At 38.8% G+C, this 27,065-nt stretch overlaps 1 protein-coding gene across 4 annotated transcripts in view; it reads left to right on the top strand.

The window, feature by feature from the left end:
* Positions 1 to 27,065, top strand: part of DAPK1 (death associated protein kinase 1) — a 92,140-nt gene that overhangs the window by 31,879 nt on the left and 33,196 nt on the right. For all 4 annotated transcript variants that reach the window (XM_055790407.1, XM_055790406.1, XM_055790405.1 and 1 more), the window contains exons 3-11: positions 9,166 to 9,387; positions 20,501 to 20,639; positions 22,595 to 22,724; positions 23,003 to 23,051; positions 23,192 to 23,218; positions 23,644 to 23,796; positions 23,943 to 23,988; positions 25,645 to 25,734; positions 26,969 to 27,061. In XM_055790407.1, the coding sequence (XP_055646382.1) occupies positions 9,166 to 9,387; positions 20,501 to 20,639; positions 22,595 to 22,724; positions 23,003 to 23,051; positions 23,192 to 23,218; positions 23,644 to 23,796; positions 23,943 to 23,988; positions 25,645 to 25,734; positions 26,969 to 27,061 (949 nt within the window). The remainder of the gene's footprint in view (positions 1 to 9,165; positions 9,388 to 20,500; positions 20,640 to 22,594; positions 22,725 to 23,002; positions 23,052 to 23,191; positions 23,219 to 23,643; positions 23,797 to 23,942; positions 23,989 to 25,644; positions 25,735 to 26,968; positions 27,062 to 27,065) is intronic.

Raw genomic sequence — 27,065 nt, 5'->3', positions numbered from 1 at the left:
TGACATATTTATACTTACACAGAAAGTGAGTGAAAGCATTTGCATGTATTGCATGTAAACAAGAGGGAAAGAGCTGGGCTCTTTTTATTCAACTCAGCCTTTTTTCCGCTTCACAAAATTAAGCCTAATCATTGCTAAATTACATTTTTTTCTAAACTTCTTGTTGCTAAATGTAAACAATTCTTTAGTCATCTGCAGTTGAAGTTTACTGTCAAAGTGCTGATATGTAACATCCGCTTTTCATCATCTCTGTGTGATGGACTGTACTGGTTAATAAGTGCTTTTCAGCTCAGCAAATGTATGTACAGGTGTGTGCATGCATGCATGTTCCAACAGTTTGTTAAGCATTAACTATGTTAGAAAAATATTGTCAGTTCTTAGAGCAGAATGAAAAAACCCCAAGCAGGTCAGCTCCTTTCCTTTAGGTGACTGTGTTGGGGGGGGGGGGCTATAGGAAGGTATGCTGGTGTGCTTGGTCTAACTTGCAGCATGTGGGTACGATACACTAAAAATGTTCCAAATCTAGCTCTCTTTCATCATCCCCTTTCTCTGAGCCAGCCAGAGCCATCTGATTAATCTGTTCATGTTTGACAGTAATTACTGTTCTGGGGAGCTGTGTTCAATGAGATGCAATCTTGACCGAATTTGTACATGGATAACGGTCTATGTTGTAAGCCTTGGCAATGCTACTCACAGCCTTGATCACTTGCCTTTTTAAATGTGTGGCCCAGAAAGTGATGTAATACTGTAATAAACTGGTATCATGAAGACACTTTGTAATATAGCCTTCCATTCAGTACTGGGTACAGACACATGTACACAGACAAAGTAGTAGTCTTCTGTATTTCCATTGTCCCTCACTTTTCCCCATGTAATTATTCCTCTGAAATTTTTCATTCATGACTCGGAGCAATATAAAGCACATAAGAAATAATAAACAGCAACACTGTAGTCTCTTTCTTGTGCTCTGTCATAGATAAAGGCCTTTGCCATGCTATTATGTCCTCCCTTAGGACTAGTGGCTCCTCATTGTTTTCATAGAAAACCAGAAGAGACTGAAAAATCACTTTTCTTGTAAGCTTAGTAAACATCTAGAGAAGTCTTTTAGCAGCCTAATGAAACTGCAGAAAGCAGCAGAGCAACAGAGACCTCCAGTTTCATCAGTGTATTGTGCTGAGGCTGACAGCACAAGAGGACTTCTGCATGAGATAAATACATAGCTGAAATGCATGATGAGTTGCTTTTAAAATAACCAAACCACAAAAATATGAGGCATGACCTTATAAAATGCTGGAGAAAAGAAAAGATTGGACAGATTCCCTACTTCTCTGATTCTTCACTTTCTGGTCCATCCTGCAACCTGACTTCAGTTATACAAAGTTATGGTAGGTAGTTTAGTCTGTGGAGGAGCTTCAAAAGTTAACTTATCCCACCTGCTTCACAGAGTGAAATCTCACGGTTCGATTGCTTCATCCTGTGATACCATCTGCTATATATACAATCAGAGCATTTATCTTTCTATTAATTTCATTAGCAAATTTACAGTTACACTGTTAGAACTGTATTTGAATAGGTAGGACAGCAGATGTTTCAGTTGATTTATGCAGATGAAAAGCGGTATCTGATAATGTAATGTTTTTTCTAACTGCAAGTATTTCTTAGAATATTAATACAGATTATTTTGGAAGTTTGTTTTTTTTCTTAAAATACTATATAAGGGAAGAGTTCCTTTTTTACTTTGGATGTTTTGGTAAAACTAAATTAAATATTTGATGTAGTCATACTGAAGGATAAACTATTTTATCGTCACATACATTGAGCCACTATATTGGGATCAGGGTACTTCTGAAACCCTGGTTTAATTGGTGGTAATTTGACACCAAAAGAAACTCCCTTTCCTAATTTCTGACTTAGAGTATAAGGGGAAACTATGGAGTTAATAAGTGTATAAACATATCTGTGCATAACAAGGAACTCAGAAGTTAGGAAATAGCAGTTTTTAATACATTTGTGTCTTTGCTTTATAAATCTTTCATGATTTGTTCCTCTGTTTCCCCTTCCTTGTTTTTCCAAAATGTGTCTGCATGCATTTTACTGATGGCTGAAAACTGTAACTTGATTCAAACTCCATACATGTTGGAAATGTGCTGCACAACTGCATAAGGTGTGTTACACTTCTGCCTTTGTACTTGCAGCACTCTACTATTCATAGTTTCATAGTCAAGTTTAATTAAGTCCTTGTATTTGCTTTTCTATATTAGTAGTAGTTGGAACAGACCAGTCTTAACAATGTCTGTGGTGCATCAGATTTAAGCTGATTTATTCTCCTGCTTAGTCACTCATATAGCATTTGAGGAGTATTTTCTCTTTAGCTTAAAAGCTGTATCACATTTAACTTCTCTTCCACCTCTTTTCTTTAATATTGTTTTTTGTATGTCTCCCAAAGTTACTACTTCTACTGTGGTATGACCAGTGCACCCTTTCCTGTAACAAGTGTTTATGTGCAGCTGAAATGTGTTTATGGTGATAAGCAGGTTTCAGGTGCTGGTGGGTCTTTCTCCTATGGAGTAATCGGGTGCTGTACATGTTAGAGTGGTTGAGTACTTTGAGTGCTGCCACTTGGGCTCACCGTGGGCTGTGAAAATGCATTTCTCTGCCATGGACACAAAGCAGACAGCTCCACTGCCAACTGGGAGGTGTGTGTCTATGTCAGACTTGAAGTCTAAACTTGTTACTTACATTGAAAGCTGTTTTGCCAGAGCTGTTAGAGAAAAAAAAAAAAAGACAATAAATAGCCTAATCATCTCTCCAGGATCCTGTATCCTTCAGATACAGCTGTCCTGCCATGTTCTCATCTTTGTGTTGTTTGCCATTATTTCTTTTCAGAGCTATCCAGTACTTTGAGGGCTGGCAGCTAAACAATACTTCTGGCATTTTCTCAGTGCCCATGCTAGAGAATTAAACATTGCAGGGCAAGGGAAGTAGCACAAAAATTCTGAGCACTGTACAAGTATTTCCAGCTTTGAGAGGCTAAACAAATATGGTACAAGCTTATCAGTCAGTCCTACATTCATTCCCTATCTGCCTGTACTCTGGTTCGCTGCAAAATTAAAAATGTGATTTGAGGAAAGGGCCCTTATGTTCCCTAACATGCCCTCTCAGGGATAAGAAAAGTTGTGCATGCACATGTAGAGAAACTCTACCTGGCAAGATAACCTTGTTTTAGAGTATCCCTTTTTTTTTTTTATCTGTCAAGATCAATGAAGAGTTTTCCTTGCAGGCATAATGCTGGTGGCTAGTGCTGAAGTTGCTACTCCTGAAACAGGTTGGCTTTTGAGCATGGTACACATGAAAGACTACGATTTTCCAGTCGCATCTGTTTGGAGTGCTCTATTAGCCTCTTAACCATGGCTTAGCCCACCCTGCTAATGCTGATAATAGCTTTCCTCCTCAATGGGGCAAGTGTAATGCTTTGTGCAACTGACTCTCAGCTGCAGTACTGCAGACATTATACATGCAAGATTGGCTCTCAAGTGCCTCATAAAGTTTACTGTCTTTTTCAAGACCATAAAGAGGGAGAAAGGAAGGATGGGAAAGAAGTTGCCTCCAATTTGGCATTGCAGCTGAACTGAAAATGTTGTTTCACTTGATTTAGGAGGTGGAGAGGGACTTAATGTAGCTGTAACCCTTCACAGTTTGTGGAGAAGTGTTCCTTTCCTTTGGAGAACACTTAGTGAGGTTCTGCTACATCACCAGAGAGCTTTGTGAGAGTTAACCTTATTAGTAGAAGCAGTTCAGATGCCCTTGATGACAGTCATGGGGTGGCAGTGGTGACTGGTGGAGCTGACTGAGGCTGAGATGCTACTGGAGGTGGAAATCACCTGCTCAGCTGGCCTTCCCTGCTGCAGATCTTGAAGGAATGACAGAGGTGTCTAATAGTATTATGTCTCTTTCTTTTTTATTAGTATAATTTTAAAAAGTAAAGCAGTCAAACAAATAGTAAAAGCAATTGGATCTTAATAAATCCCATTTTCAGAGTTGAGTAGTGAATACCAGATTTTTAAAACAGGGGAAAAAAAAGTGCTTGTCAGAAACATACCAAGACATCTTACTACTCTGATATGAACATAATGTTCTTTTTCTTAGTCTTATCCTCTGCCCCCATTAAACTGTTTTTTGAATGCAGCTCTTAGAAGCTGGCATAGAGGATTCCCCCATGGTTGCCCTATTGTGGAAATAAATACTAGAAAATTGGTCCCTGGAGGTTACTTGAGCATCTCTGTGTCCAGCGTGGACCTCGTTTGGAGGCTTTCTGGGGCAAGAGTTCCACTCCCCACAGAAGGAGCAAGCTGGGAACTGCTGGTGTAGAAAGCTAGAAGTGGGGAGGAGTATAGGGTGTCTGCCACCACTAAACACTGATCATCCTTCTGGAAAACATGAAAAGACTTTTTTGTTTTTTCCCTTCGATTCTAAAACGTCCAACTCTGTAGTTAAAACTTTCCATAATTCATGCTAATGAGGAATAGTTCTGTGATCTCACTAAGCCAGGACCAAAAGAGGGTAGAGTATAGGCGCTTTATTGGTGAGTCCATCACCTTTCTGCATAACTTTTGCATATATATATGTGTGTGTGTGTGTGTCATCTTATGATGTAAAAAAGATGGAGAGATGCAATGATTAGATAATGGGGTAAGTACTTGTTCTGAAGCAAGTCTGAAAAATCACTGGATGGGGAGATATCATGCCAAGTGTCCCAAAAAGAGGAGATTTAGGATAGTAATTAACTGCTGGTTCAGTAAGAATTACAAGCTCACAAAACAAATTACTGTTATTACCAGAAGTATTTGTTCTCACATGGCGCTGTCATCCTGTTTCGCTGTTTAACCTGAGTCTGCCACATGGGAAAAAATTTACTTCTGGTTTTTTTTTTTTTTTTCATTTAATTGTCTCTTAAATGGCAATCATTTTTTTTACTCCACCCACTTTAAATCAAACCTACAAAAGCAAGTGAACTTAAAGAAATAAAGGGGTTTTCAGACTTTGAAGATGCTGTGTGAATGAATGCTGGATGTGAAACTATAGGATCTGTGGGAGAACATTACTGGAGATAAATGTGCTGGATCATACAGAGCTGACTTACAACAGCTTGTCACTGCAGTTCTGTGTGTTAAAGCCCAATAAATACCCTTTGATTTACACCTCTCTTCTGCTTTAAAACAAGAGTTTAGAGTTGTAAAATGGTGTGGCTTAGGGATCCCAGGCATGAAATAGCCCCTTTGATTGCAGCTTAAGTGTGATCTGCGTGTACAGCATTTAATAACAAACAACTAATTGTGTGGTTATGTGCTGAATACCACAACAGCAACAATAAGAAGGTTATTTGGTGTATAACTGGCACGTACTCTAGATACCTGTTAGTTGATAACTTTATTGCAGTCTTGAGCAATGTCAAAGATTTCTGGAGCCTGACAGCCTAATAAATAATGGATGGGACCAATCTATAGTCATGTGGTTTTAAACAATGTGTTGGTCTTCTGATAACACTTTTGTATTGAATTTTGATAGATCGGGACATTCTTTAAACAGGTGGTTGTAGTTGGAGAGAGAAGAAAATTAAAAGACTGGGAAAATAAAGCTACATAGCTCAAAAGGGGAGGGAAGAGTTCTGCTTCTTATGTGGCCCCCTTTGTTTCAGTAGGTCAGCCTCATGCTGTAACATCATGGCTGACCCATTGCCAAAGTAAGATTAAACAGCCTTACCCTTAAAGGCATCAGAAACATGAAGTGGCTTTGGGGAATCATGTAATTCAAATATATCCATATTTGTGGAATATGTGTCCAATAGTGTGGAAAAGTCATCCTTCTTGGGCTTACAGATCCAAAGCCAGTGCATGTTTAAAAATACTTAGTGTTTTTTATTTAGGAAAGACTAAAATGCATTATACCCTTCAGTGAAGAAGAGCTGAAGGAAAGATTCTAGTATGGTCTAAAGATCAGAAACCTTAATGCCAGAATCTTCCAAAAGTCAAGGATATATGCTTTGTCAGTAAAACATAGATAACTCTTAATCCCAGTCACCTTTTATATTTAAATCTTATTGGATATCAATATGTATTGTATGATTCAGAGTTACTTTTCAGTCCCAGCTTCTCCAGAGCTGATGTCAGCAGTAATTTTGGGTTTTGTTGTTGTTGCCATTGTCTGGTGTGTGTTGTGGGTTTGTTGTTTGTTTGGGTTTTTTTAAAATGAAGCAGTAGCTTTTGCCGGACTTAGGGGCAAGCATTGATAAGAAAGTGGTTAGCCACACAACATTCAATCCTATGGCTAAATCATGAGCAGAAATATTTTTCTTCCTTTGTCAGGCAGTTTAGCCTTCTAGCCTGAAAGCTAGCCAGGTGGCCAAAAGGCAAGCAATGATTTTTTACTTTTTTCTGACCTGCAAGCTTGAGTAGCTGTTCAGAGTTGTGGTGATGCCTACATCTGTCTACTGCCTGACTGCAGTTTCTCTGGAACTGTGAACTTTCTGAGAAGCTGATTGCTTTTTAAATATAGCTGAACATCTCTATGAGGTGTGCATGTTGTGGGTGAGATAGTGAGATAATTGCTTCTTTTCACCCTGTCGTGGTTGAACCCCGGCTAGCAACCCACGCAGCCACTTACTCACTCCCCCTGACCCAGATGGATGGGGAGGAGAATTGGAAAGGAACATAAAACTCAGGGGTTGAGGTAAGAACAATTTAATAGGTAAAGCAAAAGCCATGCATGCAAACAAAGCAAAACAAGGAATTCATTCTTATATACCAAGCATGATGTGCCGTGGTATGGAATATCCTTTTGGCTAGTAGTTCGGGTCACCTGTCCTGGCTGTGTACAACCCCCACCCCCTCACCGGCAGGGCCCAAGAAAACAAAAAGTCCTTTACTTAGTGTAAACATTGCAAGGCAACAACTAAAACAATCCCTGTGCTATCAGCATTGTTCTCACACCAAATCCAAAACACAGCACTGCACCTGCTACTAAGAAAAAAATTAACTCTGTCGCAGCTGAAACCAGGACACTCACCCATAAGCGAGGGCCAGAAGACTCTGTTTGTACTTCTCCGCAGCAGTGTGAGTACCTAAGTGCATGCTCCACTCTGGCTGGCTGTCCACAGTGCAAAGTTGCTCAGACCTTGGAGATCAAACCTGGAGCCACTGTTGCAGGGAGAGTTGCGGAGTTGAACTGAACCAAGCAGAGGGTTGATGTCCCTTAGAGTACATTGTCTAGGACCCTACTGTCAGTTTAGGATGATGCAGATCTTCTAGAGGTCCTGTGTCTCATTTGCAGTCCCATATGAATGTCTTGGGTGTCTGAGAGCATCTCAGATGGCACTAGCTGACCTAGCCTAGGCAAGTGAAGCAGGTGTTCTAGTCTACATGTAATGAGCAAGAGGATATGGTGTGGTGGAAAGCAGTGCTCTGTCTGCTACGGTTTGTAATCCTGTGTTGAGCCCTGTCTGGTGAACCTGACCCTTGACAACTTTGTGCAGAATTTGGGGGAGGGGGGCCCAGGAAATTAAGGCAAGGATTTTTTTTCATGCATCCTGAAGTCATTTCACAAGATCATAAACTGGTTTCATGAAATAATGAAGAATGAAACTTGAATGGTGATCGTAACATTGAAATACAACCAAACCTCAAAACTTAAGACGACTGTTAACTGCTTTTCTCAGAGTTTACTTCTCTCATAGCCCATGGATTCATTCAAAGGCTTCCCAGCTGGTGGTGGCTACTCTGGAGTCCTTTTCCAGTTCATAGGAGAAAATCCCATCTCTGCCCTGCATTCTGTGGGTGACAGTCCTTTAAGCCTTGCCCAACTGCATGTCCCAGTTCAAAACAGTTTGTCACCTGGGGTTCTGTATGGGATCAGCATGGTAGTGGTGACCCAGCAGCCTAAAGTACTCTCATCTGATCAGCCCTCTAAAGTAAAAAATAATGACTGTGATTTTTCCTTACAACATTTTATTATCTTCATTTATTGCATAACACTGTTGCTTGTCAGTTATCATCTTCTGTATTCTATCTGTCATGCATTCCTTAATTAGAATTATATGTGCCTACATGTTACATGGCTGTAGTCAAGCCTGCTAGGCTGGCCTTTGATTTAATTGCGGTTCTGAGTCTACTTTAGGGGACACTGCTTCTTCAGTTAACAGCTAATTAACAGCTAATTAATTTTCTGGCTAACTTCAGAAAATTTTCTCATTGTTATCACTTTGTAATTTTGTGCATTCTTCGTAGAGTGAAATAGACCAAGAGCAGAATTGGTAGAAAATCCTCAGGAAGAGATTAAGAAGACTTAAAGGGAAACTCAGCAGTATTAGAAATCTTGTTCTTGCTTTAACTCAGCATTAGATTCCTGGAGATTTCTGATCTGAATCAATGTATACAGCTAGCAGCAACAGGCTTATACATGAATGATAACGTGCTGAAGTCAGCAGCTTCCTGGAGTTTCTTTTGGTTTGTAATACAGTCACAGGTTTTTGTTCCTCACTGCCTTGGTGCTTTGCTCACCTTCAAAGTCTTCCTACTTAACAAGATAACATCAAGAATTACAGTTATTGTATTACTGCATTTAGTCAGTGCTTTTAAAAACCAAAGCAGTGTCCTGAAACCCAGTATGGTTTTAAAAACTTAGTAAAAACCAAATGAGGATAGAACAAAGTGAGTATTGACATGCCACATAGGTTGAAGGAAACTAAGGGCTGTCTCCCTTGCTGAACAAAAAAAGTTATCCTCAACATGCATATGGAAGGAGAAATCCAGAAACCATTACTTTTGCGCAGTAGTCCCTGATGTGCATATTTGTCAGAAATCCAGTGGTCTACACAGGTGTTACCTTTTACTTACAGATATGTTGGAATGTGTATGTTATGTATGCTTGTGTGATGTAAAAGCAGCGTCTTAACTTTTCTGCCTCCTCTAGGGTTTTTTTTCAGGTTTTCCAGATTGCATAAAAAATAGTCATGTGCTTTAGTTGAGTTAGTAATTCAGAAGTAGAGCTGGTTTCCCCCACTGTAGTAAGCAGATGCTAAACTTCCCTGAATCACTCATCTTCATTCTTTCCTTCTTCTCCTTTTTTAAACTTTTTTCTTTTTTGATTGTTTGTTTTGTTTTGTCTTGTTAGTGGGCAGTTTGCTGTAGTGAAAAAATGCCGTGAGAAAAGCACTGGTCAGCAGTTTGCAGCAAAATTCATCAAGAAACGGAGAACAAAATCCAGCCGGCGTGGAGTGAGCCGGGAAGATATTGAGCGAGAAGTTGGCATACTAAAAGAGATTCGACATCCTAATGTGATCACGCTGCACGATGTTTATGAGAACAAAACAGATGTCATTCTTATCCTGGAACTGTAAGTAACTCTAGAGACTGGGAGGAGTAACAATATTTTTTGTTTGTTTGTTTTAAAAAAGTAGATACTTCTCTGAGAATCACAGTGATTTAGTGGATGTTTCTTACCAACCCAAAAGAAGATAGATACCAGCCTGAGAATTCTTTGTTTTAAGTCAGAGTTGTAGCTTCTTGATTTCCACACATATTTCTCACTCTGAATGTACTATAAAAGTTAAAAAAAAAAAATGCAGCGTATTTAGGATTTGTTTCTGCTTGTTATTTTAATCATTATTGATGTTATGGATCCAGAAGAATAGCTTGGAGCTACATAAACTGATTTGAAGATTAAAGCAGAGGGAAATAGAGATTCTAAGTGGAGATTAGTTTAGCAAATTTTACTGTGTTTTGTGTTGCTATAAAACAGCACCACGGACTACTTTTTCTCTTTTTTTTTTTTTTTTAACCCCCATAACAGAGAACAGTTTTCCCAGTTCTGTCTTGAAATGTAAACTGAACTTTCATATCCTTGTTTTAGTTCACATTTTTCTTCCAAGGTTATTGCTAATGGATTGACGTAGATATATTGGCAGAGTATACTTCTGTGTTGTTTCAAGTCTGACTTCCAGTTGCTCAAAGATTGCAAGTTTATAAGTTAAGCTTTACTCATCTGTTACAGTTTGGCAGTGTCTGCTGGTGGGACTTACATGTCTTTACATAGTTTGGATGCCTGACACTACGTTATTGCTATACTTGCTCTCTATCAGTTAAACGTGCTTTAGAAGAAGTATTTCATGCAAGCAAATTATTTGGTACCAGAAAACTGGGAAGTAGCTTTGGAGTTTCATCTTTTCTGCAGTATATACATGAATGATACTGCTTTGTTATGTTAGAACATACTTTTGGACTTTTAGTCCAGCATGTGATGATTTACTGTAATACTGGTAGTCTGGGTTGGTTTTTTTAGTTCCAGAAGTATACGCTTGCATTAGTTTGTCAACTTTGGATAACTTAAGCCATTATTTTTTTACAAAAGCTAAATTATCAACCTGTATGAAGTAAAAGTTCCTTACATTTCTAGCAGAGTATCTATCATTTCTGGGGTTTATTCAGAACTCTTTACATGAGTGGTGAATACACAGCAAAATTAGTGTGATGCTTCTTCCTCTCACCACTTGATACTAGCTCTCACATTCTTTCTGTCTATAACCTTACTGTTGGTCTGTCACTGCTTCTGCAGTACTTTCTGCTCTGTAATCTCTCCAGCTGAAATCAGGCCAGTGAGTGGTCTTGAAAGCTCAGAGGAAAACTCAGTAATCATGGGCAGTGGCAGGAGGCATGTGGACTATTCTGCCCCTGCCCTTTCTACATGGGATGGGAGCTCTTTTGGCAGCAAGATTTCTGTGTCTGTCTATGTGTACCTACTAACGTTTACTGAATGGAAGCAGATATTACTTCTGACAACGTGTGTTAATATTTCATAAGCTTGATAGTATGAAGCTCAGCAAACTATTTGTATTGCAGTTTAGCTAATTGTTTTGCCTGCTAACAATCCCCATACAGTTTCCGTTGTAGCCTTACTTTTTTGTCATTTTTCTGAACTGCCGTGTGAGTGTTTCAACTTGAAGAAGTGCTATTTGGGGTATCACGAATGTAGCAAGTTTATTTATTTAAAGGGTCAAAGAGGGAAAGATGGCACATTAGGAATCCCTTTGTAAACTGAACATACTATTTGCCGTAAAGTTTTTGTAGTTCTCAAAATCACCATGGTGTTACGTAAAGCTATTGAAAAGGCAAAAGATTGTTGTTCTAATCGCGTGCTTTGACACTTAAATATGTAATCCCTTTCTTCTAATACTCGCATTTTGCCTAGGGACCTACTCCTCTGACATTCTTTGTTCTTACAGAACAGTTTCAAACAAACAGAAATAAAACTGAAAGCTTATTTAATAACTTGTTTTGCTACCTCAGAATTCATCCGAAGTGGCCATTTTTCCTTCTGATTAGAACATAGGATTTTTCCTGGGGCTTGTGTCCCTTTATGACTGCAAGATGATACAGTATATCACATACAGACAGGATTGCATTTCAGTCAATTTTTCTAGTATTTAAAGAGGAACTAAAAATCAACATTGTAGCTATGTATGAGAAATTCATAACAAAACAAAAACCCAGAAGAAACACTGATTTCCTATTAGTAAGCAAGTGTAGTAATGCAAGCAGCAGTGAGGAAAAGTATTTCTGGTTTCTGTTCTTGGTAGAACCTGCAGCCCACAGGTGTCAAGGCACTGCAGCTGCCCTTTTGGTGCTGCCATATGTTAACATGCACAGTCTCAGTGCAACACGGTGTGTTGCCTGTTCGCTATTGACTTTTATTTCCTGGTTGAGCAAGCAGTTTGTAGTATTGTGTGCAGTCTCCTAAATATTTTTCTGCACTGCATCATTAATCAGCTGTTTCTCAGAGGTAAGCGACTGACTGTAGAAGTTTTCGCTTCATTCCCTTGCAGCAAATATTAAATCAGTCAGCAAAGTATTCAGGGTGGTGATTTGTATGTGGAAATGTGTGAGCAGTTAGTTAATTATTGCAGTGGCAAGGTCCTCATAATACTGAATGCAAAACGGAGCTGCATGTCTAAACGTTTATCGACATGGGTGTTTGGAGGGTTTTCTCTCAAACCTACCTTATGTTGAGAAGCTGGCCTAGCAAAAAAAAGTATTACCAAACATTTACTTTCTAAAACTTTTGAAATCAAATGGTTCCTTAAAAGATTCAGCACTCACACTCAATCATGAGATATCCTTGAAGAGCCTTACTTTATTACAATCTTTTGGTATATTTAGAGAAATTGGGCATATTTTCATGTTTCTAGGTCTTACTTAGTGGGAAGTGTCTCCTTGATTTGGAAATAACCTTTGAAATTCCCAGTCTGTGGACACTCCCATCTTCAAGGAATGCTGTGCATATTGCATATGAACTAGAAGACACTGTCTCTTCATTTTCTTCTTTTTTCCTTGTATCACACAAATAACAGAATAAGTCAGAATTTTATACTACTGTTTTCTATCCAGGTGCAGTAACTAGTCTCTGTTATGTGTTAGTGATAGTAAGCTATTTCTAGTGAGCTCTGCTGAAGCCATGATTTTACTGGACTTCACAGACTAGAAAACACAGATGCCTCTGTTGCACAGTGATAAGTATTTTCTTTCTTTGAGCACATTTTACACCTACTTGGTTCCCCTTTTGCTGGCCTTGGATAATCTCTGTCTTTTCTAGTTTTTCCTTCTACTTTACTATGTACTCATTTAGACTGCACACCTACAAAATATACTCAGTTTGTGGTGCATTGTGGAAGCTTGGTTATGGTTTCCCAGTGTAACCACAAAGAATAAATACCCTTATCCTAAATTATATAGTAGTTCCTTAGAGTGCTCAGAAGTAATGCACATGGTTTTGCCTTTTAATATAGCTTGATTGCAGTAGCTCACTTTTCTCACTGGGAAGCTGTGGAAGGAGTTAGGTATTCATCCTTCTTTCTGCAAAAAACATATGAGAAAAAAGCATTCCTTGACTGGAAATCTTAACTGAAGACCATTAGTTCTTGTAGCATAGTTCTGAGTGATTAATATCTGTTTTAAAAATTCAAAAAAAGGAGTAGAAAGCTTTGAAAGTCTTAGCTCAGAAAGACAGGAATGACATTAACTTACAAGTGATTGTGCATTAAATACTATATTTCTTGCATTTTTAAGAAGTTAGTTACTGTATGTTTTCTTTAAAATTTCATCCTGTGCATCCCAATGTCTCAGAAAGAGTTGCCACCTTAATAATATTAACCAAAACAACACAACAGAGCAAGGAGAGAATGATAGATCCGTGTATAAAAATTCTGATGATGTCATGAGTTGCTCATTGAAGGTAAAGAAGAACAAATAACGATGAACTCTTTAAATTCCCCTTCTATCTTATTGGGGAGTTAATTCAACTTGTTATAATAGCTTGGCTGCCAGAGAAGCTTGAAGTCTGCACTTCATTTTGAAGTCTTTTATTTTCAGTTGTCTCTTGATGGAAAGAGCTCTGAGGTTTTTGTGATTTTTCCCTGTAAATCATACAAAAGTTGTTCTTGAGTGGCCTTGTACTGAATTTTGAGAGGAGGATTGAATCTTTAGTGCTTACTGGGATGTAATAGCAAGTAAGCAAGCTCTGCAATGCTAATTTGTTTTGCCACTTTTGACTTGAAAATCCTGAATTGCAGGGCCACAGAGGACATGTAGATGGGTAAGAATGAAGGCTTGACAGGGCTGAAAAGAAAGATGCTAGAGCCAGGGTGGCTGTGCCACACATTGAGTTCATCTTAGAGGGAGAGCACTTGGCTTCTGGGCTCTGCAGTCCCTAAGCGAAATACATGGCACTCTTGTGTGCTAAGTCTGAATGCTCTTTGTATGTTAAATTTGAATGTCTTGGGTAAGATCAAAACACTAAGGTAGTCTGCTGAGCCAAAGTGGTGGGTTAACAATGTGCATTATCCAGACTCTGGACATTTACAGAACTTCAGTGATGAAAACCTAAATATTAGCTGTGTTTGGGTGCATGAAAGATTCACATTCATTAACATCATCTTCTTAGTAGGACTCAACTGCTTAAATCTTAGTCTGGATGTTGGTGCCTGTGTTCTTCTGGATGGTCATTCTGAAGGCCAATACTTCTTGTTCAATGTAATTGGAAAAATTAGGCACACTAGAGAGGATTTCATGACAGTTAGCATCTCTGATAGAAGGTGGACAAATGAAAATGATACGGCATAGTGATGCCATTAAATGTCTTTCGATTTTTCTGGTAGCTACCTAAAGAAAAAACTCAGTACAGTGTTGTTCAGCCGGTAGGTAAGGTAACAAGCTAACAGCCCTGGTCTGCTCTTTCAACATATTTGGTACACTTTGTACTTCTGAGGAGTGGGTTTGTAACTGAACGATTGGTAAAGGCTGTGAAATGAAGTGGATGATGTAAACCCCCTTAACCTTAAATAAAACAGATGTAGCAATATTTTGGTCTAGTCTTGGACTGCCAACTTCTGTTTCAGAATAATGCAAGGAGTCATACAAAAGACATTTGACCACAGAATCCTTAGGGAAGACATTTCTTTTACAAGTTGACAGGAGGAATTTTTGGATTAGAGAAGAATACAGATAATGTATCAAATTAAATCTGCTTTAAAAAATGGAGTACATTGTTTTTGCAATTCTTTAACTTTACTAGCTAATGTTGTTTTGAAATCTAAGCAACATACAGTAAACCTTGTGAACTTCAACTTACTGGTTAAGTTTCTTCCAAACAAGGGGTTTGAGCTTAGGTTTTGGGGTTTGTGTGGGGGTTTTTTTAACTTCATTAGAAATAGTTAGATAATCATTAATTTCCATTTAGGTGCTATTACAATATGAGCAATGTGACCAAAGTGGCATGTGACTGAGTCATTACAAGGTGACCATGCTGACTTTGAAGGTTAATTGTTTCTGAGTTCCCTTTGTAGGTTCCCATAATGACTTCCTCTGAGATCTGGTGATCAGTTCTGTTTCATAGTTAAGAAAGCCTGGCAACTTGCAAAAGCACTGTCAAGAAGTCCTTTTTCCACCGGTGTGATACATCTTGCCCAGAGGAAGATATGTGAAGCAAACATACCTGTCAGCCTTCCTTCAGGAAGGCTGCAAAATGCTTTTACCACTGTGCATTTTGTGAGAAAGAATGCCACTGACCCAAGGCTTTATTTTACTTGTAGCAGTTCAGGAAAGCTAGCACCTCTGCCTAGAAATATCAGGAAAGCAACAGATACCAGCTTTGCTCTTAGTAAAAATGTTTATACAAAATATTTCTAACAGTGTTCTGCTACTCAAAAACAATACAAAATGTAGTCATGTTGTGATACTGAAAATATATTTACTCCTTCTGTGTTATAACATGGTCAGTAATAATAATAAATAATAATAAACCTTTAGGTTTAAGGTGTGACCTTCATCAATCATAAATTCTTACTTTATTGAGCAAAATATTTGAATAGTCTATTATGACTGAAAAATTGTGATTCAGTTTGAATGTAAACAGAAAGGTTTTATACAGGAACGTTAAAGAATTCTTGCTTTAAAGGCAGTATGTGAAGGTGAACACAGAAGCTTTGCAGCCATAAAGGAATTTAGCTGCAGCTTGATTGTAATCAGGCTCCTCTGTTAATCTGCAGTGGTATAAGTTGTTGCCCATCAGTTACTTGCTAGCACTTTGGAGATCAGATTTGCATTACAGCACAGATCAACAGCTTAGAAAGATGTCTTGTAATTCCTTACCAGCAAACATAGAAATTGAACAGAGAGAAGCTCAGTGCTTCCAGAGGATACTGGGTATGGATACTCTGAAGTGCTCTACAGGTAGAAAAAGACTAGTGCTTGGTGAACTGCTTGCCTCTGCTCCCTTCAGGAAGCAATCTTTATCCAGCTGGTGATTGGCAGCAGTCTGTTAGATGCATGGCGCCCCTGCAGAGCCCCAAAGGTAGGCTAGGAGTGAGTTTGCATGGCTTTGGAATCCTGCACAGCAATCTGGTTTCAGCCAGTTTTCAACAGGGTGTTTGTGCACCAGCCACCCCAATGCTAGCTTAGAAACAAGGCCTGGGGCATTCTGCTGGAAGTGGAACCAGTGTACTTCTGGGGAGAGGGTGACATTCAAAAAGATCAGTCATAGGGGCTGATATATGGAGTTGTCTGCACCTTCTCCTTTATGTTAAGACAGCCTCTGTACATGAGGTGGGATGTGCACAGGTATATTGGTGAAATGGGGTTTTCTGCTTGTCTTCTGGCTCCAACTCTGAAGGTGACCGTGGGCTAGTAAAATGGGCAGTGTTTCTTTACTGTGGGACTGTGTTATCCTGGCCGAGGCACAGGCCTGGACTTGAAAACCCAGCAGCTTTTTCAGGACATTTGAGAAGAATGCAGTAGCTTACACAGCTGATGTCTATACTGGCTCATTCTAACCCATTTCTTGATCTATGATATCTGGAAGTCCGGTCAAGATCATGTAGTGATTCTAGATATATACACTGGTTGTGAAATCTGTGAAAGCAGGCTCTGTGCTGATAGACCTGGCAGCACTATAATCCGGTGAATTAACTGTGGAGGTGAAACTTATAAGGGATATTGACTGTGGACCTGTATTAATCCTCTGTGACTTGCTTGGAGTAATTGCCTTGCAGTGATACCATGATTGTCTATATACCTGTGGTGGTGCAGCTTAGTATCAGACCTGCTAGAGTCAACAGGAAGGCAGGGGATAAGCAGTTGTCTGATGGGTGAGAAGAGGAAGCTAAGAAACACAATCTGTGTTACTGAGCTCCTGTGGAGGTGTGGGTCGCAGTCCTTCATGTATGGGAAAGGCCCCTGCAGGCTGCCTGGAGCGGAGGGACCTTTCTGGGAAGCTGGGGTTTTCTGAGCTTCTAGGTCATCTTGTGTGGGCTGGTGTAACATTGTATTCATCATTGCTATACAACCCCATTTCTCCCATGCCTTATGTTCCTGCCGGTGAAAGTAAGCAGCAGCAGAAGCTGGCTGGGCACTGTGCTTGCCAGCAATGGTGGTGCCCAAAGGCAGAACTCAGGGTGCTGAGCCCGACTCACATCTGAGGAGTTAACAACAGGAGGTCGCAATGGCCTGCCCTGTGAGATGAACCCATGTAGGATCTCACCCTAGGCATTAAGGGTGAGGTGTGTAATGTGAAGGGGCATGCTAAAATTCTGTAGACCAGAGGTGCAGCTGCTTCGGAAGCGAAGCTTTTGAGTGTATTACAGCCAGTCCCTTCTCACTCATCTTAAGCAAGGGCTGAACCTACAGAAGCACACAATGCTTTGGAAATATCTACCACTTTTGCTAATTAGCTTCCAAATTTAAAAAATTAAGAATTTAGTGTGTTAGTGTCTCAGGACCTCAGTTTTAAGATTTGCAAGCACTAGGTATATTACCTGTGAAATACAGCTAACATTTTATTTGGTGCTGTTACAAGGACTATGATACGATTAAGAAGCGTCAGTGTAACCTGTAGCAAAGACAGGAGGATAGTACTCAGCAGTGCTAGAGAGGAGCTATATGCAATCTCATGCTACTAACTCTTCACAGATGCGACATTTTTGAGACACAGAAGAACACATGTATGTCAAACTTGTAATTTCATACTGTCTAAACTTTCAGGGTACAAAATTGCACAAAATGGAATGATTGCAGATAAGAAGAAGCTGAAGATGAAGAGGCTCCTTCCATTTTACACAAATGCAGTTATGTTTCTTTGTTAGTTGTGTTGAAAATAAGTAAAGTATCTTTAAAATGCCACCAGGAATTAAGAGTGAGCTCTAACAGCCATAAAACATCCCCATACCTGCATGACACTGTCACAGTCTGTTTTGGACTGCAGAGTGGGCAGCACAGTGTTGCAAGTTGGCATTGCTGAAAATGCATCCTCTGAGTACTTCTGCTGCATTCGTGACAGCTGGTGAATGCTTTAGGCATCAGCAGGTGCTTTCAGTGTTTCACAGGTTGGGTGATCTACATGAAAACTAGACTGGATAACTGTGTGTTTGTTGCAGTCTTTCAGCCCCTTCCTCAGCTGAGGGTCTGGCTGTGCTGGCTCGCTGAACTGTGTGACTGTTAGCCCAGTGCCAAGTCAAGCTGAGTGCATAAAGGTGCTGTGTTTTGCTGCCATGGCTGCCCACAGCTGGGGAAATAGCCACAGTGAGTCTGTCTGCTCCGTGTGGCATGGCTGTGCTCCAGTTGACAGCCTCCTGGCAACTACAGCAAACGTTCACTTGGTAACATGTGGAAACAAGTTCCATGTGATGTGTAAGGCCCTTAGCTCAGTAATTGGGAACGAAGAGAAATGCCAGCACTGTCACCACCCACGTTTCTGTTCATCATCACAAAGTGCTGCAGCGGTACAGCCTGAAAAACTTTTTTTTTTTTTTTAAGTCAGAAACAAAGAATGAGCAAATATGCATGTGTATCCATTTCTAAGATGTTTTTGACCAGCCTTTGTAAAATAATGAACTGTATTTAATCTTTAGGAGTTCATTTTAATGTTTCTACAACAACAACCAAAAATACTAAAATTACCTCTCTTCCTTCCAGTCTGTAATTCTTATATTTAATGGTACTTGTCACGGTTTAACCCCAGCCAGCAACTAAGTACCACAAAGCTCCTCTCTAACTCCCCCTGCACCCCTGCCTTGGTGGGATGGGGAGGAGAACCAGAAAAAGACTAAACTTGTGGGTTGAGATAAGAATAGTTAAATAATTGAAATACAGTTTAAAAAACCCAAAACAACAACAACAATAATAATTGTAATTAAAAGGAGAGAGAGAGAGAGAAGAATACAACCCAAGGTGGGGCAGGGTGGGGATGGGACGTCAAGTGACACAATTGCTCACCACCCACTGACCGATGCCCCTCCAGTCCCCAAGCAGTGATCACCAGCCCCGGCCAACTGTCCCCAGTTTCTATACTGGGCATGATGTTCTATGGTATGGAATATCCCTTTGGCTAGTTCAGTTCAACTGTCCCGGCTGTGCTCCCTCCTGGCTTCTTGTGCACCTGCTCACTGGCAGAGCATGGAAACTGGAAAGCCCTTGACTTAGTAGGGTCAGCACTACTTATCAACAACTAAAACATCAGTATGTTACCAATGTTGTTCTCATGCTAAATCCAAAACACAGCACTGTACCTGCTACTAAGAAAATTAACTCTATCCCAGCCAAAACCAGGACAGCACTTTGTTTCAGTAATTGCTTTCAGGCAGAAAATATTACAACAGAAACAATAACACAAAACAATACTTTCTGTATTGCCTAGGAAGCTTAGTGAAAGCTCCGAGAACTCATTAAAATACACTTTTCATGCAATTTACATTACAATAATGCAGATTACTCTTTAAAAGTAGACATGATAAAGAAGCCAAATTGTTTCCAGAATTTTGCCCACACTTTTTAGTTACTGTTCTCTGCTAATCCCATTGTTTTTCATAATCAGAACTTTAAATCGTGAAGAGGTTATTTTCTTCCCTGCAAAAAGGCAACATAAATTAAGGTATATATTCTGAATTTTTTTAAGATATCAGTACAATGCAAAATATAGGGGATAATATGATAATCTTTGCAGTCTCTAAGACACTTATGGTAATAATGCTGTTTTTATAAACCAGAAAAAGTTTGCCACGGTGGACAGTCATCCTCAGTGTATGTCCTTAAACTTAAAGGAGATGGGTTGTGTTTTAAGAACAGTTGTAGTTCATGTTTACTCTTCACTTCACTTCAGTATTTCTTTTTCTGTTGACAATTACTGTCACTTCAGTGAGGCTGCTGGCTGAGTTGAGAAAAGGGTCATCTTCAGTTTATTTCTCTCCCTCAAATGCAAACATCAAGATGTACTTATGTATCCTTCTCACTTCTTACCTCTCTTCTTTCTGCCTGTGCAGCTCAAACTCCTGCTAGAAATAGTCTTAAGGGCAGTCATGACTTCTGCTTGTAGGAAAGGTGTGGTAATGTTAGACTAAAAATGCAACATATGTGCTGAGTGTAATTCACTGTTTCGAAGAACAGAATATATTTTCAAAAAGTTGAATGATTTGAGGAGTTTGAAAACTGAATAGTAGGACTGCTGCCAGTAAATATTTTAAAATAATCTTTAAATCCTGTATTTTTCAATGGGGGTGGTGGACATCTTTTACTAGCATGAAACAAAGTTTTGTTTTCTAGATGTCCCATTACATGAGTATGTTTTGAGTATACATACTTCCCATTTAATTTCATTCTTTTAAATGTGCAAACAGAGAGTAGGTGGGGTTTACTTCATTTAAGTTTAGATAGAGCCAACCATCTTTGGTGGTTTCTTTTAAACCTTTTTTTGTTTAAAAATAAAACTTTTTTTATTGTATTCTTTTCAGGGTGAGGAGGGGTGGTTACTAACTATTTTGAGTATTGAATTAAGTAATTTTAATATTTTTTTGGTATTGACAAAGTTTAAAGCATCTGGATCCTTTTCAAAACTGGTTTGAGAATAGCTATGCTAAAAACCCATTGGTTGAAACAAAAGCTCATCAATAACTCTGCTTCTGTTCTCCAAGTGTTGCAGGTGGAGAGCTGTTCGACTTCTTAGCTGAGAAAGAATCTCTCACAGAGGAGGAAGCCACAGAATTTCTCAAACAGATACTTAATGGTGTTCAGTATCTCCACTCTCTGCAAATTGCTCACTTTGATCTTAAGGTATGTTGAGCAGATAAAAACTTGAATAACTGTAAGCAACATCCGTTCAAGTCCTTTTTAACACCAGCCACAAATCTGCCGTCATGCAGATCTTGGCCATAGTTTCGTTTGCTAACTTGTGTAGACAGGGGAAAGCTCAGCCACTGAAAAGAAATTGCTGAACCGTAAATAGTTGCCATCTGGTTTTAGTGTGGGAGTCTTCCTGGAAAATGGGAACTTCCGATGAAATTAAACAATTCTGAGCAAGCAGTCTTGAAATAAAAAATATTATGATTTTATGGAATGTGGTTGGGATCTGGATGAAACATTCTAACAGAATGCCTTTTTTCCAACTGTTTGGGGTTTTTTTGGCTGTTGTATACATCTTATGTTCATGTGAACATTATTTATAGGTACTATAATTGAAACAGTACAGAGTTAAGTACAAAGGTTCTTGCAAACGAGACATAACAGATAATTTCCTCTTCTGTTTTTTGTTTTTGGGGCTTTTTTGTTTGTTTTTAGAAAACCTGTTAATTGCATCCTTTTGGTTATAAGAGAGCTTTTGTGTCTAAACTCAGTTACCACTTTTTTTAATATTTTGATTTCAGAGTATTCCTCTATAAGATTTTTTTTTTAGAGGTAGGCAACTGAACGTTCCATGAAGTCTGCTGAAGTCAGCAGCTATGTCTATAATAGGAAAAGGAGGCATAATTACGACATTGCATTGCAGTTCTGAAAGGGGTGATGTGTTCTGGGGATGAGGTAGGGAAAGGAATGGTTTTCAGGGAGAACGTACCTTTTCTAGTCTTGTCCTCATTACATACAGTAATAGATTTGATCTTCTATGACAGTCAGCAAGAGAAAAGAACTACGAACCTAGTAAGAAATACATTTCTTACAATTTGAAATGTACATTTTTGCCAATGTGCTTACAATAAAGCGAAGCATCCTTACACTGGATACTAAGAATATGTGAATTAAAGTATGCAGCAAGAATTACAGTGTGCTGAACAATAAAAATATGCAATAGAAATATAGGGAGGGAAGGAAGAACATTATGTTTGCACATATCAGCCCCTGTAATTGGGGAAGAGAAGTAAAAGGAGGGTGATGAATAGCCCTTCTTAATGACTCCAGAAGTTCATAACGATGTAAGCAGGATGGATGTAGCTCAGGGAACTCTTCAGAGCATGCCAGTTTATGGGGATGACAGGATATGGAGACTAAGTAGTTGGTTCTGTATGCTAGTTGGGTGTGTTGAAGTGTAGAAGCAGGCTCCTTTAGTGCTGCCCTTGACATTTTATCTTCTGATGTTGTTCTGTTTTTGCAAAACTTTGTTGCAAAATAATCCAAAGTCCGTATTTTGCAATAAACTAGAAAAGACATGAGAACCTTCTTGTTTTTGTGGGGGGGGGTTTGTGGTTGTGTTGTTTTTTTTGTGTGTATGTTGAGCCTTACAATCTGGGAGCTAGACCACTCCAAAAAGTTCTCTTGAAGATCCAAAGGCAACAAGATATACCTCTCTGATTGCTTGTGTGATGTGAAAGAAACTTCTTTTCAGGGAGCAGTGTTAACCAAGCCCAAATAGTAGTTTATTAGACTTTGTTTCTGGTAAGCTCCAAGCACTGCTCAAATGACCATAGCACAGAGGCTGTGGCCTTTACTGAAGACATCATGTTTCACTTAGAGTCCATCCACATGAAAACTGCAACTGTTGTATCTACAAGAGGTAAAATGTTGGCCCTGTGGAAATCATACACTCTGTCATCAACATGAAATCCTAATTCACTGTAGCTGATTTTTAGCATGTGTTAGATTGTAATAGGAAAAAATGGGATTTTTCTGCTGGAGAGACAATTAAAGAGGCAGAAAGAGGTAAAGAGAAGTATTCAGTGCTGAAGAATGCTGGTATGTGTCAGACATTTTGTACCTATGTATAATCTCTCTTTCTCTCCCCCTCGTCCTTCTCAAAGCCTGAAAACATAATGTTGTTGGACAGGAATGTACCAAAGCCTCGCATCAAGATTATTGACTTTGGTTTAGCACACAAAATTGACTTTGGAAATGAATTCAAAAATATCTTCGGAACGCCAGAGTTTGTTGGTGAGAAAACTGGTTTCTTCAAACTATTCTTTTTCAGTCTGTGAAACAGTCTGTGTGGCTTAGCTTGGTTTGGCTGAGGTACAGGTTATGCAATTTGTGTGTAATTCATAACATTTTGAAATTTAGATGAGCAATTTGTAGTGTTCATATTATACTTATACTTGCATTAAGATGTTTTTATCTCTCAGCATCTTAGCTTATTATCTCTGACATATATAGGCTCAGAGTAACAGAACTGTTCTTTGACTAGGTACTGATCTTCCTGCTTTCTCCTTTAGCTCCTGAAATAGTAAATTATGAGCCTCTTGGTCTTGAAGCAGATATGTGGTAAGTTATTGGATCTTACTTGAAATAAATCTCTCGTGATTATTCTTATGTTCTAACCTTTTTTATTTTTCTCTCCTCTCTCCGCCTCCATCTCTTTTTCTCCCCTCTCCCTCATCTTCGCCCCCTGCCCTTCACTCCAGGAGCATTGGTGTAATAACTTACATTCTGTAAGTACCAAAATATATGGGTGGTTCTTGTAAATGCTATATTTTAAATTCTGATTCGATCCTCTGCGGTTTTGGTGGTGTCCATACAAGTCAAAACATTGTGATTGCATATCATGATTCAAGCTGAATGATCATAAAAGAAACAGTATAGTTTTTGAAAGAATGGCCGTTAATCAGAATTTACATAGCATGGGAAGCTGTCTTCAAATCTGTAGGTGATTTTCCACAGCAGCTTCATCTTAATCAATATTCTCTGAAATTACAGGAAAGGTTTTTGCCCTACTAGATCACACCTGCCTGAAAATACCTTTGCAGTCTTAGAGCAGAAAAGAAAAAATGTTCATGTTCTGCTATAATTTGATCTCAGAGGGTTGAAACGGCAATATTACAACATGTAATGAGAGGAATGTCTGTCTGTCTTATAGTCTAAGTGGTGCGTCACCATTTCTTGGAGACACCAAACAGGAAACACTAGCAAATGTGTCTGCTGTGAATTATGAATTTGAAGAAGAGTTCTTCAGTAATACCAGTGCCCTCGCTAAAGATTTTATACGAAGACTTCTAGTCAAGGATCCAAAGTGAGTCGTTTCTCTTGTGTATGCACTGTTGCAGCCTATGTCTCTAGTATTTCAAATGGCATTATATTTTGATATATATTTAATAAACATGTGGCAGTGTGTATTTTTTACTATCTGAAACAGCTCCATCTTTTATTCTATTAAAGGAAGAGAATGACTATTCAAGATAGCTTGCTGCATCCTTGGATCAAGGTTAGTATGTAATTCATTCTCTGTTGCCTGTTGCCCTGTTTTTAATCATTCTTCATTTCGTACTTCACTTTTTCTTTTCAAGTTACTTAACAAGGAGAATTGCCATAATTGTTTAATGTAACTTTACTGTTTTGGAAAACTGTGTGAAAATTAATACATGGAGAATGTGGACTTCATTAACATCTCCTCTATGTAAGTTAGCAATAGAGAAGTAGCCTGCTATTGAGATTAAAATCATGCTTAGGCAGAAAAGCTAATCTTCAGGGAGCTTTGGACTGACAAAGATAACATTCTCTGAATCCAGTCCAGGTTCCTCTCACATTTTTCATCTTCTAATTTCATTGTTTAGATTGGGTAAAAAAGGGCCTTTCCTCTTTAAACTGAAGAAAGCAGTTGATGCAGAGCTGGTCCACTTCTTTCAGTGATACACAGTGGTTGGTTTGGATTGAGCTGTTAGTGGTGCTACTAAGTTGAGAGGGAGAAAATGGGACCTGTTGTTCTTAATGTGTGTAGTAACACCTACCAGTTAGGTTTTTTGATTCTGTATCACATTCTGATTGTGAGTAGTAAACCTCTGCAGTGCCAGTGATTTCCCAGGTCTTGGGGATACACAGTGGGTATTTGACCCCACTCCACTTCCCAGAGAACCAGTTAGCAGCATATTTATCTGTGCCACAGCTGCTCCAGTTCACAGTTCAGCACCCTAGGGCAGACATTTCCACACCAGTACACCAAACTACAGATTTGACTGTGCTTTGCTGACTTTTTGCTGGGTTAGTCTTAAACAGTTGAAAAGTTAAGCATGTTGAAGATGTTAAAATGATCTTTTAAACTATTGAAGTAAGCATTGTCCAAGTTTGTGTCTCAGGAACCAAGGTCTCCACTGCTGCAAAAAGACGTGTTCTTTTGTGCCCTGTTATGTTCCTTTCTATCTTAACTTTGTGGGTATTCTACCCCCACCCCACTGATCTATATTGTCTTTTCCCCTTCCCATTACTACCTTTACCTGCATTTCTCCATAGAAATGACTTAGGGTATGGTATCATATAATAATGCAAAATTTGGTGTACTCCACTGGTTACTGGTGCTTAGCTTTGGCCTATGAGAAAGTTCAAAGGGTGCGGCGTTAGAGCTTGCTGCACAGGTAGGTGGGATGTGATTTTTCTTAGGGTCCCAGCAGCATCCACCTTATTACACTGAGACTGGAACAAAATTTGACTGAATTTAAAATCAGCCAGGAAATCTAACCAGAAGACAAGATTTATCTAGGAGATGATAAATAATAATAAAGGAGATGATCCAATGCCTCCATCACAGAGGGACATGAAGGATAAAGCCAAATGTTCTGTTGGCTGTTGGCTTTTTTTGTTTGAATTCAAAAAATAAGTATTTTAGTATTGCATGAAATATTCTTAGGTCTGAATTTGCTTAGGGCATTTTATGTAGAAATTCCATCTGCATGCCCCAGTAGGCTGTGGATGTTAAAATGATGTGCTTACAATTACTTCATTTTTACAATATATTTACAATATTATTATGATGTAAATAGAAGTCATCACTGAAGAACAGTGTCTTACATACAGGAAGGTGCTTTATGAAAGTTTTGGTTGTAATTTGTGATATTGTACAACAGCTTGATTTTTCTTTTGCGCATAGCCTAAAGACACCCAACAAGCACTTAGCAGAAAAGCATCTGCAGTGAATATGGAAAAATTCAAAAAGTTTGCAGCACGACGAAAATGGAAAGTAAGTCATTCAACAAATCTTCAAAATGTTGGTGACATAGAGATGCAGAAGCATTACCTGCTCCAGGGAGACATCAGTGCCTTTAGGAGTCGAGAAGAAGAAACTCATTCCTCTTTTGTTTGGGATAAATTAGGTGCTTGAGTATGGGGGTATGGGAGAACGTTTCTTGGTTAATCATCTGCATACAAATGCTTGTGTGTGGATTGTTCATTTTCTGCATCCAGCTGAATGCTGTCATCATGTGTCTTGGTAACAATTTCAGAGAAAAGGCATTTCTAAGTGCCAGTAAATCAAACATACCTTAAGCAGGCCTCACAGAGTTAGTTATTCCAGTGGTTATGTCAATGTGCAACAAAGTAGGAAGTAAAACTAGTGTCTTTTGCAAAAGATTTTTGGTCTGAGACTGTCAAACCTGTTTAGAAGCTTGGCATCACTTAATCTTTCCAGAAATGGGGCAAGATATTAGCTGAAAGTGTTGATCTGTGCAAGGAGCAGTGCATCAAAACAGTTGTCCCTCCTCCTTCAGCTTGCACACTGGGGAGTTCACACTGAACTAAGCAAGGGTAAGACTGTTGTATGAGAAATCTCTTTATCATGGGGAGGGATGAGACATGAAACAACACAAGTCACTATTATTAAAAAGGCATTTTATTCATGGTCACAGTGGCCAAGAAATAGGATGATTTTGCTAAGCTATGGACCAAAGCTACAAAATACCCAGCTGTGCAATACATTTTTTTTGCTGTGGTTTAGTCTGTGATAGATGAACATCTATGGTATTTTTAAAATTTTAAGTACTAGACTGCTGCCCTAGAGTGAAATGGTGGGTCTAGGAATATGGTAAGAAATGCTGTCAGCTAATATACATTTAGTTTAGGTTTTCTGTATGTACATACTTTAAAATATGAACATTTAAATATTTTTAGTGTGAACAAGAGGATGTGGTACAAATCTGGTTTGTTTTGTATTTGAACAGCTTGATGAAACAGTAGCAATCAAAAAATATTATATAGCTTTGCTTAGCGCATATGAATAGCCTATTTGGATTATAAATGTCTAAAGAAATTAAAGGTTCAAATGCAATATAAAACAGAGGTAGAGGGGGTGTTGAAGTCAGTTTGTTTTGCTAATACAACAGTATTCCTTTAAAATCTCTGCAATAGCATCTTATCACAAGAATTTGGATTTGATTTTTTTTTTTACATATAGCTTTTTTCTTCTTATTTTTAAAAAGCAATCAGTGCGCTTAATATCCTTGTGCCAAAGATTATCAAGATCTTTCTTGTCCAGAAGTAACATGAGTGTTGCTAGAAGTGATGATACTCTGGTAA

Source organism: Falco peregrinus, chromosome Z (genome assembly GCF_023634155.1).
Source record: "Falco peregrinus isolate bFalPer1 chromosome Z, bFalPer1.pri, whole genome shotgun sequence".
Classification (NCBI taxonomy): Eukaryota; Metazoa; Chordata; class Aves; order Falconiformes; family Falconidae; genus Falco; species Falco peregrinus.
The sequence above is the reverse complement of the archived record's forward strand: the minus strand, read 5'-3'. Positions and strand labels throughout refer to the sequence as shown.